Source organism: Thamnophis elegans, chromosome 11 (assembly GCF_009769535.1).
Source record: "Thamnophis elegans isolate rThaEle1 chromosome 11, rThaEle1.pri, whole genome shotgun sequence".
In the NCBI taxonomy this organism is placed as follows: Eukaryota; Metazoa; Chordata; class Lepidosauria; order Squamata; family Colubridae; genus Thamnophis; species Thamnophis elegans.
The window spans coordinates 29,163,825-29,176,545 of NC_045551.1; the positions used below are offsets into that span (position 1 = coordinate 29,163,825).

The 12,721-nt window shown below is 36.7% G+C and overlaps 1 protein-coding gene across 1 annotated transcript in view; it reads right to left on the minus strand.

The window, feature by feature from the left end:
- Positions 1 to 1,703: 1,703 nt before the first annotated feature.
- Positions 1,704 to 12,721, minus strand: part of LOC116514680 (CD99 antigen-like) — a 36,520-nt gene continuing 25,502 nt past the window's right edge. The window contains exons 6-11 of the mRNA XM_032226326.1: positions 12,302 to 12,358; positions 11,479 to 11,502; positions 9,989 to 10,024; positions 6,875 to 6,985; positions 6,575 to 6,628; positions 1,704 to 4,891 (exon numbers count right to left, since the gene is read on the minus strand). Of these exons, the coding sequence (XP_032082217.1) occupies positions 4,863 to 4,891; positions 6,575 to 6,628; positions 6,875 to 6,985; positions 9,989 to 10,024; positions 11,479 to 11,502; positions 12,302 to 12,358 (311 nt within the window). The 3' untranslated portion in view covers positions 1,704 to 4,862. The remainder of the gene's footprint in view (positions 4,892 to 6,574; positions 6,629 to 6,874; positions 6,986 to 9,988; positions 10,025 to 11,478; positions 11,503 to 12,301; positions 12,359 to 12,721) is intronic.

Here is a 12,721-nt window from a genome sequence, read left to right on the forward strand (position 1 = left end):
TGAATGTATAGTCACTCTGATTTTGTGGTACTGCATTGTTTTAAATGTAAAAATAATAAAAAATATATTGAAAAAAAAAGAAAGTTGATCTAGAACAGGGGTTCTCAACCTGTGGGTCGGCACCCCTTTGGGGGTCAAATCTTTCACAGGAGTCCCCTAAGTCCATCGGAAAACACGTATTTGCGATGGTCTTAGGAACCGAGACACCAATTTTATGGTTGGGGGTCACCACAACATGAGGAACTGTATTAAAGGGTCGCGGCATTGGGAAGGTTGAGAACCACTGATGTAGAAGTTTAGAGCTGCTGAATTATGTAGCTGCTGAATAATGTAGCAGTTGTAAGGCTCCAGGCCTAGTTAGTGCTTCATATAGGCATGTAGCCCAGAGTTAAATAGACAATGTAATCTGCACAATGGCCAGTATTTTACTGATTTATACTTATACGGCATACAAGTAATCTTTGATTTACAGCCATTTTTTCTAATATGATTTGATTTGCTTATTTGCACCCTATGACTATTATTAAGTGCTGTATCTTATGATTCTTGACAAATGTATCTTTTCTTTTATGTACACTGAGAGCATATGCACCAAGAAATATTCCTTGCGTGTCCAATCACACTTGGCCAATAAAAAATTATATTCTATTTGTTTAATGACCATTCAAAATTATGGCCACCGAAGAGTCTTGCGACCATTTTCACATTTATGGCCATTACAATATTCCCATGGTCACATAATAAAAATTTGGATGCTTGCAAGTATAGCATGTATTTATGATCTTTGCAGTGTCCCAGGGTTAAGTGATATCTTTTGTGGCCTTCTGAAAGCAAAGTCAATGGGGAAGAGTCATTTAAAAACTGTTCACTTAAAAACTGTGGCAAAATCATAAAATGGGGCAATGCTCACTTAACAACCATCTTGCTAAGCAACAGATATTTTGGGTTCAATTGTAGCCATATGTCAAGGACTACTTGTATTTAGAGCACAAACATGAACCAAGTTTCCATGATTTAGAAACTGCAGAATTGTCGGGTTACTACACCTGAATTGCAGAAACTCAAGACAACTAAATAGCAGCAGAGATACAGGAAGGTCCAATCCTTTGCTGCCATCTATCTAATGATTGCCTATATTTTTGTATACCTTCTCTGGGAGCCCAAAATTTGAAGCATCATCATATAATTAGATTTTTTTCATACATCATTACATTTTGCTGCAAACATTACTTTCTCGAATGGCATTGATTTATCTTCCATAAGAGAATATCCTTGAACTGATGATCGAATGAAAAACAACTATCTTGCTTTGTCTTGGATCACTTAGCTTTCACAATCCTCTAAATGTAAATGCATCTGAGAAGTAGCACCATTTTCTAATTTCTCAATGGAATTGCTACTGTAAACAAAGTATCAAAAAGTTGTTCACTATGGCATTCCCAGAAGAAACATATTGTGCTAATGTAGCTGTACAAATATATTTGACTTGAATTAGCCTGTGTTTCTCTTGGAATATGTTTATGCTGGATATTCTATTATGTGCCATTGATCTTTTCATCAAAATGAATCCAGGTACCTATCTGGTCAACAAATGGATGTTCCTATTTCATAAACACTTCTACTTGATTTAGACCGTTCTAGACCTCTTCTAAAAATAGAAAATTCTATCCCACAAGGTAATTCTCTCAAAATAACCAGACAAATAATTTTAGATTTCTTTATTAAAAACAAATGACAAGTTTTAATTACCAAATATTTAGAGATTCTCATAATCTAAAGAGCCATAAATCTACTTAAAAATTAAACATACTGAACCATAGATATATTTTACGTCATGCATGAATCGTATCGTCAACCCATGGCAATGATTTGCTTTAGATATGAATGGTCTAATCATATGCAATCTTTCCAAATAACAATACCATCTAGTTCAATGGTATTTACATCCAATACATGCAGAAGTGTAGCCCCGTCTGCACATTCTTATACACATTTACATGGAATATTATACAGTACTATGTGACACTTTATTCCAATTTTTTAAAATTAAAATGTATAGGATACACTATTAAGTGCTTATTCCAAACATATTCTCATTATTTTTATAGCAAAGTCTGAACATACTGGAATAACATGACAACTCATTGCTAATGTATCTATTGCTATTGCATCTGCTGGTTCTTCTCTTCCTCAGTAGTAGACAGGTGTCTGGATTTGATTATTTAAACTCTGCAGTGTGCTTTCAATTCCAACTAGCCAAACAATTGTCCCCAGGGTTTTGTTTATGATAAATCATGGGGATACTCTCTCATTAGCTGCAGATAAGGACAAGGGAAACAAATGATAAACTGAAAACAAACCATTAGTTGTCTCCTTTACCTAGACTGCTGGTGGATGAGGAAGAACAAATAGATGAAGACAGCTTATTCAATAAATGATGCTGAGTTTGCCACAAGGATTTCATTTATGGTTTGAACTAAAGTCTTTCTGTTCAGTAATAACATGGAAATATCTTTATTAATAGCAATCATTTTTTGCATCAGTCCTGGTTCACAAAATAAGGATTATAGCAAAATATTGCCACTTATCAAAAGCTAATTGCAATCAAATTCATGCACACATTTTTCTTCAAAATGCAGGTTCTTGCTGAATTTATTAAGATTTGGTGCTGAACGTATGCTACATTCACATGACCCAAAACTGATATTTCGTTTATTAAAATGCAAAGGGCAACTTAAACATCCATGCATTGCTTATACAGCTAACTTGTATCTAATTTAAATTGAAAGTTGGCCCAATATTCATGTCTAGAAGTCTATGTATGTACATATCACATTATGCAAAGATTTATATAATTTACTTAGGCATGATACTTAACTTGAAATTACATGAGTTCCCCTTAAATAATATGGCACCCACATTTCTTGACAGTTTCATTTTTTTAATCACAAATTTAATAATAGGATATTATTGTGACCATTTCCAAATCTCCTTTTAATGAAACAATATAAAATACTCAGCTCATATTTCTACTCAATTAATATGTTGGCACTTCAAGGTATTGTACATAAGGCATCTGCAATTGAAGTTTATTGTGCGTTCTTTGAAAAATATTGCACAAATAAGTCTTTATGAAATGTAAAGCACAGAACTAGTAGGGCACTTATGAACTGCAAGGTAAATTTGTAATCAGAGGCACATGCAGTTTTAAGTAATTTTAAGCGGCAAATCCATTACTGAAAAGTTACTTTATTATGGAATAAAGAGCAAAAGAAGAGCCAATTTTGGACTAATTCACATGCTTATTTAAGTTTATAGTTTAGCAAGGAATGTGCCTGCTCCAGACCTCACCTTTTATTCCCCTCCCTGAAAGTAGTAATAAACAGCTCTGATAAGTTACTTTAAAATGGCGAGTAGCATTCAGCTACGGATGATTCCCCAAAATAACTTCCTCAAAATAATATCACCAAAATTTTGTGGTAGCTCTAAATTATTAGCATGCAATTTTATCACTTTTAAAAAAATCACAGAATTGGAACCAATGTTTTTCAAGTTTGGCATCTTTAAGATGTTTAGAGTTCAATTTCCCGAATTTCCTAGACAGAATGCTAACCCTAAGCAAGCTTGACTAAGCAAGGTTAGACCTTGAGTTCTTCCTACTACCACTCCAAAACCTTAACGAAAATGTTAATATAAAGAGGCTCCCTTGTTGATTTGACAGTGAGGGAAGGGATGTGGCTGTGTCCCAATATGATTGTTTCACGTAACCTGTGATTGAAATCCAGGATCCATATCCCTATCATATTTGGTCATAATTGGCCTAAGAACCCAAGCCACTATATATCTTAGCTATGTTCCCACATTTAATTAAGGCCTACCAATGGCAGATGTTGGCAGTAGGAATTAGGAGGCATAGCAAACATTTCCCACACTAACCCTAAGCAAACTTGATGTAAAGATGAAAGATTTATCTTATGGTTATAAAGTGTTTTGGATTTCATTTCAATAAAGTATTGTAAAGCCTGAAGGACCACGGTGCATGTTCTTTAAAATTCCATTTGTTTCCAGCATCATGCAGTTGAGAAATACAGCCTCACTACACACAAGTAATAAACCTTAAGATGCAAACATGTTCAAGATAAGGATTATTTTAAAATTATTTCTGAGCCAAAACATTAAGGCAACTTAGATTTTTAATGCCTTCAATTCCTATGTATTTGTATATAATGATAAAATTTCAAAAGGTTTGCTAGTCAGATAAGGCATTTGCTCCATGTCAAATTTTCTAAATGTGATCAAGAACATGCAGAAGGAAAAATGTTAATGTTTATGAATGGAAATTCAGGGACAAGGGGACTTAGCCCTATATCGATTCTTACATATTTATAACATGTAATTTCAACTGTGCTTCACCCCCAATATCTAAATAGCTGGCCTTATCCATATGGTGTGCTATGCATTAGTATGTAAAGCCAAACTGTACGTCTCGGAGATATTTACTATCAACATAGCTTTCCTTAGTGAACAATCTGCCTGAAGGTATTTTACAACTATACACATCTCCCTTTTCAAGGTTCTTGCTACAAAAAAAAAAGAAGAGAAAAAAACTTTAATCCAATCAACAACAAACACCATAAAAATACATTTGAAAAACAATAATCACCCTGTGTACAATTGAACTTCAAAGGGTAAATGGTGGATGAAAATATTTTTCATTGGTTAGAAACATCACACTTCCTTTCTAAAGATGTTTCAACAGGCCTATTTTAAAGATCTACTTCGCAATTCCATTGTGTTGCTCCTTCAGGGAATTATGCAGGCTATAAATCCAGTTTCTGGTCTTCTCTTCATATCAAATTCTGCTATTGTTTCTGCAAAAGTGTACGCTGAACTAAAAGGGGAAAATAACGAAAAAGGTTATATTCTCTACTACTATGTACTACCTAAACAGACAGAAAATGAAAAACATATAGGCCACAACTGAAAGTTATAGCTAAATATAATACTTTAAATCTTCCAAGCAGGCTAACATCTTTTCCATCCTTACAGGTAAAGATTCCCCCTTTTTATTTATAAAAACACTTAAATAACAAACATCTAAGCTATTAGTATGGGCTTAAATAACAAATAAACAAGCTATTAATTGGGGTTGAAATGCTTAAAAATTACAGATGGAGAATTATGAAATCATATTTTACTACTTGTAGTCCAATACAATTTTTCAACTGTTACATTTTATCCCACTTAAGGAAGTCACAAAGATATATATAGAGCTTTTTTTATTTTCATATTTGCCTTTTGAAATAGGTGAACTTAAGATACACTATAACTTGGCCAATTAACATAGCAAATTCTCTGGTGGTTCAGTCATTACTCTTGACCCACTAAGAGAAAGCTGCTGTCAAACTTCTGACTCATTTCAGTCTTAGCCAACTTATAATTATATGTATAATTACAAGTATTAATTTTTCCAGTTAATGTTGTAATCCTGAACACACTTGGAAGTAAACATCACTAAATGAATTTGATTCTTACCAGATTTAAACAAATTATCCTAAGAAAGTATTTAATATTTTAAGTATTTAAAGAAAGAGCATACTGCTTGTCTAAGGTTGTCTACTTTCTTCATTTTTTTTCTTCAATCAGGTGGGTTGTAAAATATTGCCAAAGTCTGTCACTCAGTTTCCTTTAAATACTCTTTGTGAGTTTGAGGCGTAATTGTAAATGAAGAGGATAGTGACTGGTGCTTTCCTTATTTTAAAGTTAAAAATAAACAAAAAGTCAAGACAGATAGGGCAGCTTTGCCTCTATTTTCTTTAGATTAAATGTAACCAGTTGGGCTATTTTATCAACCCAGTTCCATTATTTCTTTATGGCAATTATTCTTTTTACTTTTGAAATTTTCTTCATTTAAAAAAAAAATCCTAAAATGACTTATATTTCCCAATTTCTGACGTATATCAGGATTCTTAGATTTCAAGATTCTGATTAAACATTGAAAAAAACATTAGGAAAAGTTTTTAATGTGTTAGAGAAAAGCTGTAAGTAAAGATAAAATGATAAAGGGCAAGTCAAGTATGCATATATATAAACCTGGATTCTCTATGACTTGAAGATTGTTTGAAACTTTGCAGGGTGACAAACAAATGAAGAAAAGATTCCCACAGTCTTCTGTGGAAGGAGCAAAATGGAACCTAATTCTAATAGCATGAGCTTTGTTTTATATGCAGTAATTATGTCTGGTTAAATCTAGTCTGAGCAATGCTTAGTATTTACCATCAAATTCAAATGAGCTTAAAATAGTTCCATGCAAATCCCACCTATTTCCAAGGGCCTATTTCAATGATCCAGTTGGTTCTCTTAACTGAACTAACTGTATCTAATCTACAATACAAAAATTAGCAATAAAAGAAAATGAAGGCACTAGGCTGAAGAAAACCATGTTTTTTTCTTAAATGGGGCACTATAGGTGTGGCTTGATAAAATTACCTACGTGGGAAGCTGCACAAAATCACACTTTTGCAGGTGAAGAAAGATGTATATGTAATTTTTAAAAGCTCTTTATTTATCTTACCAGCTGGTGCTGCATGTGCTCCTTGCTGGCTTTCCACAGGAATGTTTTCTTGATCTGTAGAAACAAGCTCAATTAAAATACCTTACATTTTTGTATCGTCAGCTTAGCCTTGAACAGAGTAACATTCTACATCCACAGTTTATTTCAAATTTTTATTTATTTTTATTTATTATTTATAAAACTTGTGAGCTTTCTGTTACTTTGGGAAACATTCAATGTCAATGTACTTAAAGCAATTATTTTAGGAGATCTTACAATCCCAACTTTTTGGGGTTTCAAGTCAAGTTGTCTGTAACTTACCGCTTTGTTTGAAGCAAAGCTTCTTCTTCTGATATGCTATGAAACTTGAAAGAGCTCCAGCTATTGCCACTACAACAGAACTAATAATGGCAGCTAGCGTGCCTGGAGAATCTGTGAAAAGAATTTTCCCCAATTAGAAATTATTATTATTATTATTATTTAGCAAATGATGAGAACATGACAGAACAGAAATAAACATATACACACAATCCACATAATTATAAATAAAACTTCTATGGGGGTATGGCAGAAGCCTCATAACTGGATGTCCAATTCAGCTATCCAATTGCCTCTGGGGTTGCTTCGTGCAGATTTTCTAGGGAACCAGGGAATGCACGCTATGGGAAATCTTGCATAATATGTTTAATAGTTTGTGTAGCAGCACCACAAAAGGGGGATCGTTGCATCCCTTCTGATCCAGGGCAGAAGCATTTCTTCCAGTATCACACCAAATTTCATTCAGTTTTGACCAGATAAAGCAAGGCAGGTAAAAAATCAGGTGGTTTGGTAGAGGGCTCACTAGTGGTCAGACAGTACCTAAGGCATTCTCAGGGTTAAACTGGGCAGATGTTAAGTGCATAGCTTAACATCAGGATTTCAATCTTGTGAAGGGCTGTGCATTGTCCTGGTAATATAAGGAGGGCCTTGTTGTTCAGCATCCTTGACTACAGCCGAATTGTCTTCTAATGTGGGTAGGATGCAATGTGTCAGAGCTTATCTATTGTCTGGTGCAGTTGGGCAGCAACTATTTGGATGTGGGTGCTGTTAAGCCACATGCTGGCACAATATTCAGCTGTGGAATAAACCAAAGCCAAAGCTGTTGTTCGTAGTATCAGCACCCCAGGAGGTTCCAGCCAGTCTGTACAGTAAATTGTTAGAGCTTTTCAATTTCCTAGCTGTTTTTTCTGGGTGTTGCCAGAAGGTTAGTAATCTCTTCAGTGTTCACCCAGGAACTTCAGATAATTATTACAATGTAAAATACAGCTCTGGAATTTCACTGAAGGCTTGTAATTTGTCATTGGAGACAGCATTTTTTGAAGTAGTCATCCAGCTTCTGGACATCTTGAGAAAGGATGTCCTTTCCATCACTGAAGTTGGTTCTTTGGACTGATATCATCGGCAAAAATAAATTTCCAACAAAAGGCTTCAGGCAGTTCATGGATGTACAAGTTAAAAAGAGCAGGGGATAGCACTGATCCTTGTGGTTGGTTGTTATTCAACATGATATCTGTGTCTTTTTAATTCTGTGAAAAACTTGAAAGAACCTGTTATTCAACAAGTTGTCAATCAAGGCTACGGTGTTGCAACAAGGTAAAACCTTGAATAATTTGAGGAGATGTCCTTCTCTCCAGTCAGTATTGTAGGCCACTGAGACGTCAAGATTTTTCATTTTCTTTTGGAATCCATTCTCCAGGTAGGAAATTAATACAATGACTTAATTGCTACAATCATGTTTGGGTGAAATCCAGCTTGTTCTACTTGGATTACATATTCCACAGCGACAGCTGTTCTGTTTAATACAAGTCTTTCTAAAAGTCTGTAGGTAACCGTTGTAGCCTGTTGGCCGCCAGCCCCTCCAGCAGCCAAATCAGATGAGGAGGCAGCATGGGACTCAAGCCAGCATCAAGGCAACCTGAGAGCTCCGAGTGGGAAGAGGGAATGGAGCTGTCAGAGATAGAGACAGAGGGGGAGCCTGGGCTGTTCATCAGCCTTCAGATAGAGAGTCAACAGCCTCCAGGTCTTGAGGTGTCTGATGAGGAAAAGGAGGAACAGCTGGGTTGAGTGCTTGACACGCGGATGTGCAAAAGGCAGAGAAGAGAAGAGCAGTGGAAATCTATGAGGCAATCCTTGGGACGGAAGAGCCACCGCTGCTAGCGAAGCCCCACCCTAGCTCTGGGAATACAGGTGTCATACCACCTCACATTAGAAGACTGGGCAAGGGGGCTGAGATGAATAGGTATTTACACAACTATTCATCTTCCTGCTGGACAGACTTATTAGCTTGCTGTGTGAGAGAGAGACTTTTTGCTGGTGCTCCTAATAAAAGAATCATTGATTTAACTACAGAGGATTTGTCACGCTTGGGAGCCGGGTCAGAACAGTAACACAGAGAAGAGCAATTGGCTGTACCTTTAGAGAAGGTTAGACCCTTCCCTGGTTTCAAAATTGCAATAATTTTGGTCTTCTTCAATATAGGAGGAAGCCACCCTGAGTATAGTATGGAACTAAAAAATAAGCAAGCCTACGTTTAGTTGCTGATCGACTGTTTGTTAGTACTTCTGGGAATACACCATCAAATCCTGCAGCTTTTGTAAAGAATTGAGCCTCCTCTACACTTTTTCTGGTGTAAATGGGCCGTGGCACGACAAAACCACGAAGCCCTTATCCGCGGAGACATAAGCGCGTCGCTAAAGCCGCGATGTCATCACCACACTTAATCACCGCCGCGACAACAGCGCGGCAACAGAAGGGCACTTTAAAACGGCGCCGCAACAGAAAGCCGATTTCAATTAAGGTAAGGGTTAGGATTAGGTTTAGGGGTTTGTTTTAGGGTTAGGTTTAGGGGTTTGTTTTAGGGTTAGGTTTAGGGTTAGGTTTAGGGGTTTGTTTTAGGGTTAGGTTTAGGGGTTTGTTTTAGGGTTAGGTTTAGGGTTAGGGTTAGGGTTAGGGTACTGAGTGCTTGGGAATGCGCGGATTTGCCCTCCGCAATTATGTCATCGCGGTAGGGTCGCGTTTTTCCTTAGCGCTTCGAACAGCGCGAATTAGTCTTCGCGCTTATGTCTCCGCGGATAAGGACTTCACGGATTTGTGGTGGAACCTAAATGGGCATGTAGAGCTTGTGGTGGATGATCATGCTTCAGTAGTCTAAGTTCAGATCTAATTTATCTGGCAAATTTCTTATAACTTCTTATCCTTGAAGTAGAGACAAGATGGTTAGCTATGGATTCCACATGTTGGTAGAATTTTTTCTCGACAATACAGATGAGGAGTCCAATTTTCAGATAAGGGACCAAGCTTAAAAGAATTTGCCCCAATTAAAAATCTAACTTTATCTGCCAAGGAACATTCAAAATGTGTAGAAAGTTAGAACAAGGGATTAAAAGAAAAGCTTACCTGTTTTAGCTCCAGCGGAGCCAGAATCATCCCTACCTTTAACCAAAGAATAGTTGGTTAAAGAAAGTTTATTACATATTATAAAGCCATGCTGTACAAGACAGAAAATGGACTACTTTTGTTACAAAGTAAAGTAGAAACAAGGTTTTTTTTTTAATGAAATAACCTTGATGCATATTTGAAATCAGGAGATCTTCCAATCATTTCAGTTCAGAGGGGATGTCTCATATTTGAAACAGTTTAAATCAGTATGTTCTAAATCCCCATGCTTAAAACCAAGCCTTTAGCTTTCCTGTATACTGCTTGTACAGACTATAGCTGTGATGGTGAACCTATGGCACGTGTGCCACAGGTGGCACGCGGAACCATTTGTCAGGGCACGCGAGGCGTTGCCCTATCAGGGGGTCTTTTGGCATTATTTTGAGGCTATTTTGCGCCCTCCGGATGCTTCAGGAAGCCTCTGGAGCACGAAAAACTGGCCCTATGGGCAAACCGGAAGTTCAGGAATAGACTTCCAGTTTGCTCGTAGGGCCGGTTTTAGCCCTCCGGAGCCTTCAGGAGGCTTCCCTGAAGGCTTCGGAGCGCAAAATATGACCCTACGAGCAAACCGGAAGTCTCTTCCGGTTTGCTCGTAGGGCTGGTTTCAGCCCTCCCGAGCCTTCAGGGGCCTTCAAGAGGCTTCCCTGAAGGATCCAGAGGGCAAAAAACAACCCTACGTGCAAACTGGAAGTCACTTCTGGTTTGTCTGTAGGGTCGTTTTTTGCCCTCCGGAGCCTTCAGGGAAGCCTCCTGGCAAAATAAGGCACTAAATTAACTATTATGTTTGCTCAGAAGGCAGACTACTGTTTCAATTATATAGGAAGAAGCAATATAACCGTCTAGTTTCACTTTTCAGTTATATTCTTATAACTACTTTTATTTATGATGAAAATATTTTGCCAGGATTGTTATAATCAAAACTTATTTAATAAGTCATAATAGTCATAAGTGACATACATTCTGTGCTGTGGCTCTGTCAATTCTATTTTTCTCCAAATTTCCTTTTATACCTGATATAGCATGTTTGTGAGTAACAGTGAAATAAGGTATATGTGTCTTCTTACTGTGGTTGCTTGACAACTAATGTCCTGTGAAACATATAGTATATTATGATTTTTGTTTTAATAAACATTATTACATAGCTTGCAAAATGAATAATGAATAAGTTGCAGCTTTTATGAACTAAAATATTCCTGTCCTGTAACTGCCTTTAAAATATTAAGGATTGCCCTTACATTATTAAAAAACATGATGGCCTTTTGTAAATAAATTTTAATTGGCCTTTATTTTAAATGAAAAAGTTCACAATTTTAGGAGAAAGATTTAACTAAATCATTAATCCATGCGTGCCTCAAAACAAATACAGTAAGAAAACAAATGCAATAAGAAGTATCTGATGCACCAGTTTTGAAGAACAGTTTAGTGAAAAGAAACATATGTTCATAACATACCTGAGGAAGGGTTCGAAGGATGGCCTAGATTAAAAAAGGGATATAATAATAGTATGAGAAGCAACAGTCACATTATGCTCGAAACACTCAAATTATGCTATTAAGAGATAACTGAGAATCAAATAAGTTTCTATTAGCTGTACATGCAAACCTACACATGAAACCAGGAGTTGGTCCTACAGCAGAGGTGGGTTTCTATCATTTCGCCCTGGATTAGGTGAACCGGTAGTGGCGGCAGCGGGAGGCCCCCACCTGCCCAGACGCTTCTGTGCATGCGCAGAAGCGTCACGCGAGTGCACACCAGCGAACCGGTAATAAAATAAATTGAAACCCACCACTGTCCTACAGAGTAGCAATGCAATTAGACTTTGTTTAATGGTCTACCTGTATTGCTTGTACAGAAACTGTTTATAGTAATACCAGGAGCAGTGGTGGTACAGTGGTTAGAGTGGTTGACTCAGTATTCCATCCTTCCGAGGTTGGTAAAATGAAGACTCAGATTGTTTGGGGGCCATATGCTGATTCTGTAAACTGTTTAGAGAGGGGGCTGTAAAGCCCTGTGAAGCAGTAAGTCTATTGCTATTACAATGATAAGGAAAGAGTAACTTTGTGACCAGCCCTTGCATTTGCAGTTTATAAAGCTAAGGATAGCTGAGCTAAGCACACAGGTAATATCCAGGTTATGAGGGTTCCCTTAGCGAACATTCGAAGTTACGCAATAAGCGCCCTCTAGCCAAGGGTGAAATCAATTTACCTTTGCTACCAGTTCGGTAGCAATGTGAGTGCTATATTATTTTAAATATATTGAATATTTGAAACATACCTGATTTTGGATTATCAGGTGGCAGGTCACCATCGAATAAATCTGAATCTTCAAATCCTTTAATAATAACAAAAGGAGTAAAAACACACTTTAAAATGTATATAATATATCCCTCAATTTGCATAGTGGAGTTTTACATAATTTCCAGCTTCAGTCATTAAGCTTAACTATATGTCAGATTCATGTTTTGTTGCTATCTAAACACCAAAAATGTTTCTCAATTAAAAATGTTTCTCAATTAAGAATGTTTCATAATTATGAATACACAGGTACCAAGAAAACAAAATAGTACTTTGCAAGTTGGCTATGCAAATCCTTTGAAATGGTATTTCCGAACATATGAGAAGACCTATTAACCATCTTTTTTCAAAATCAAAGCACATTTATTCACTTTTATTTACGGACACTGACATAATCCAT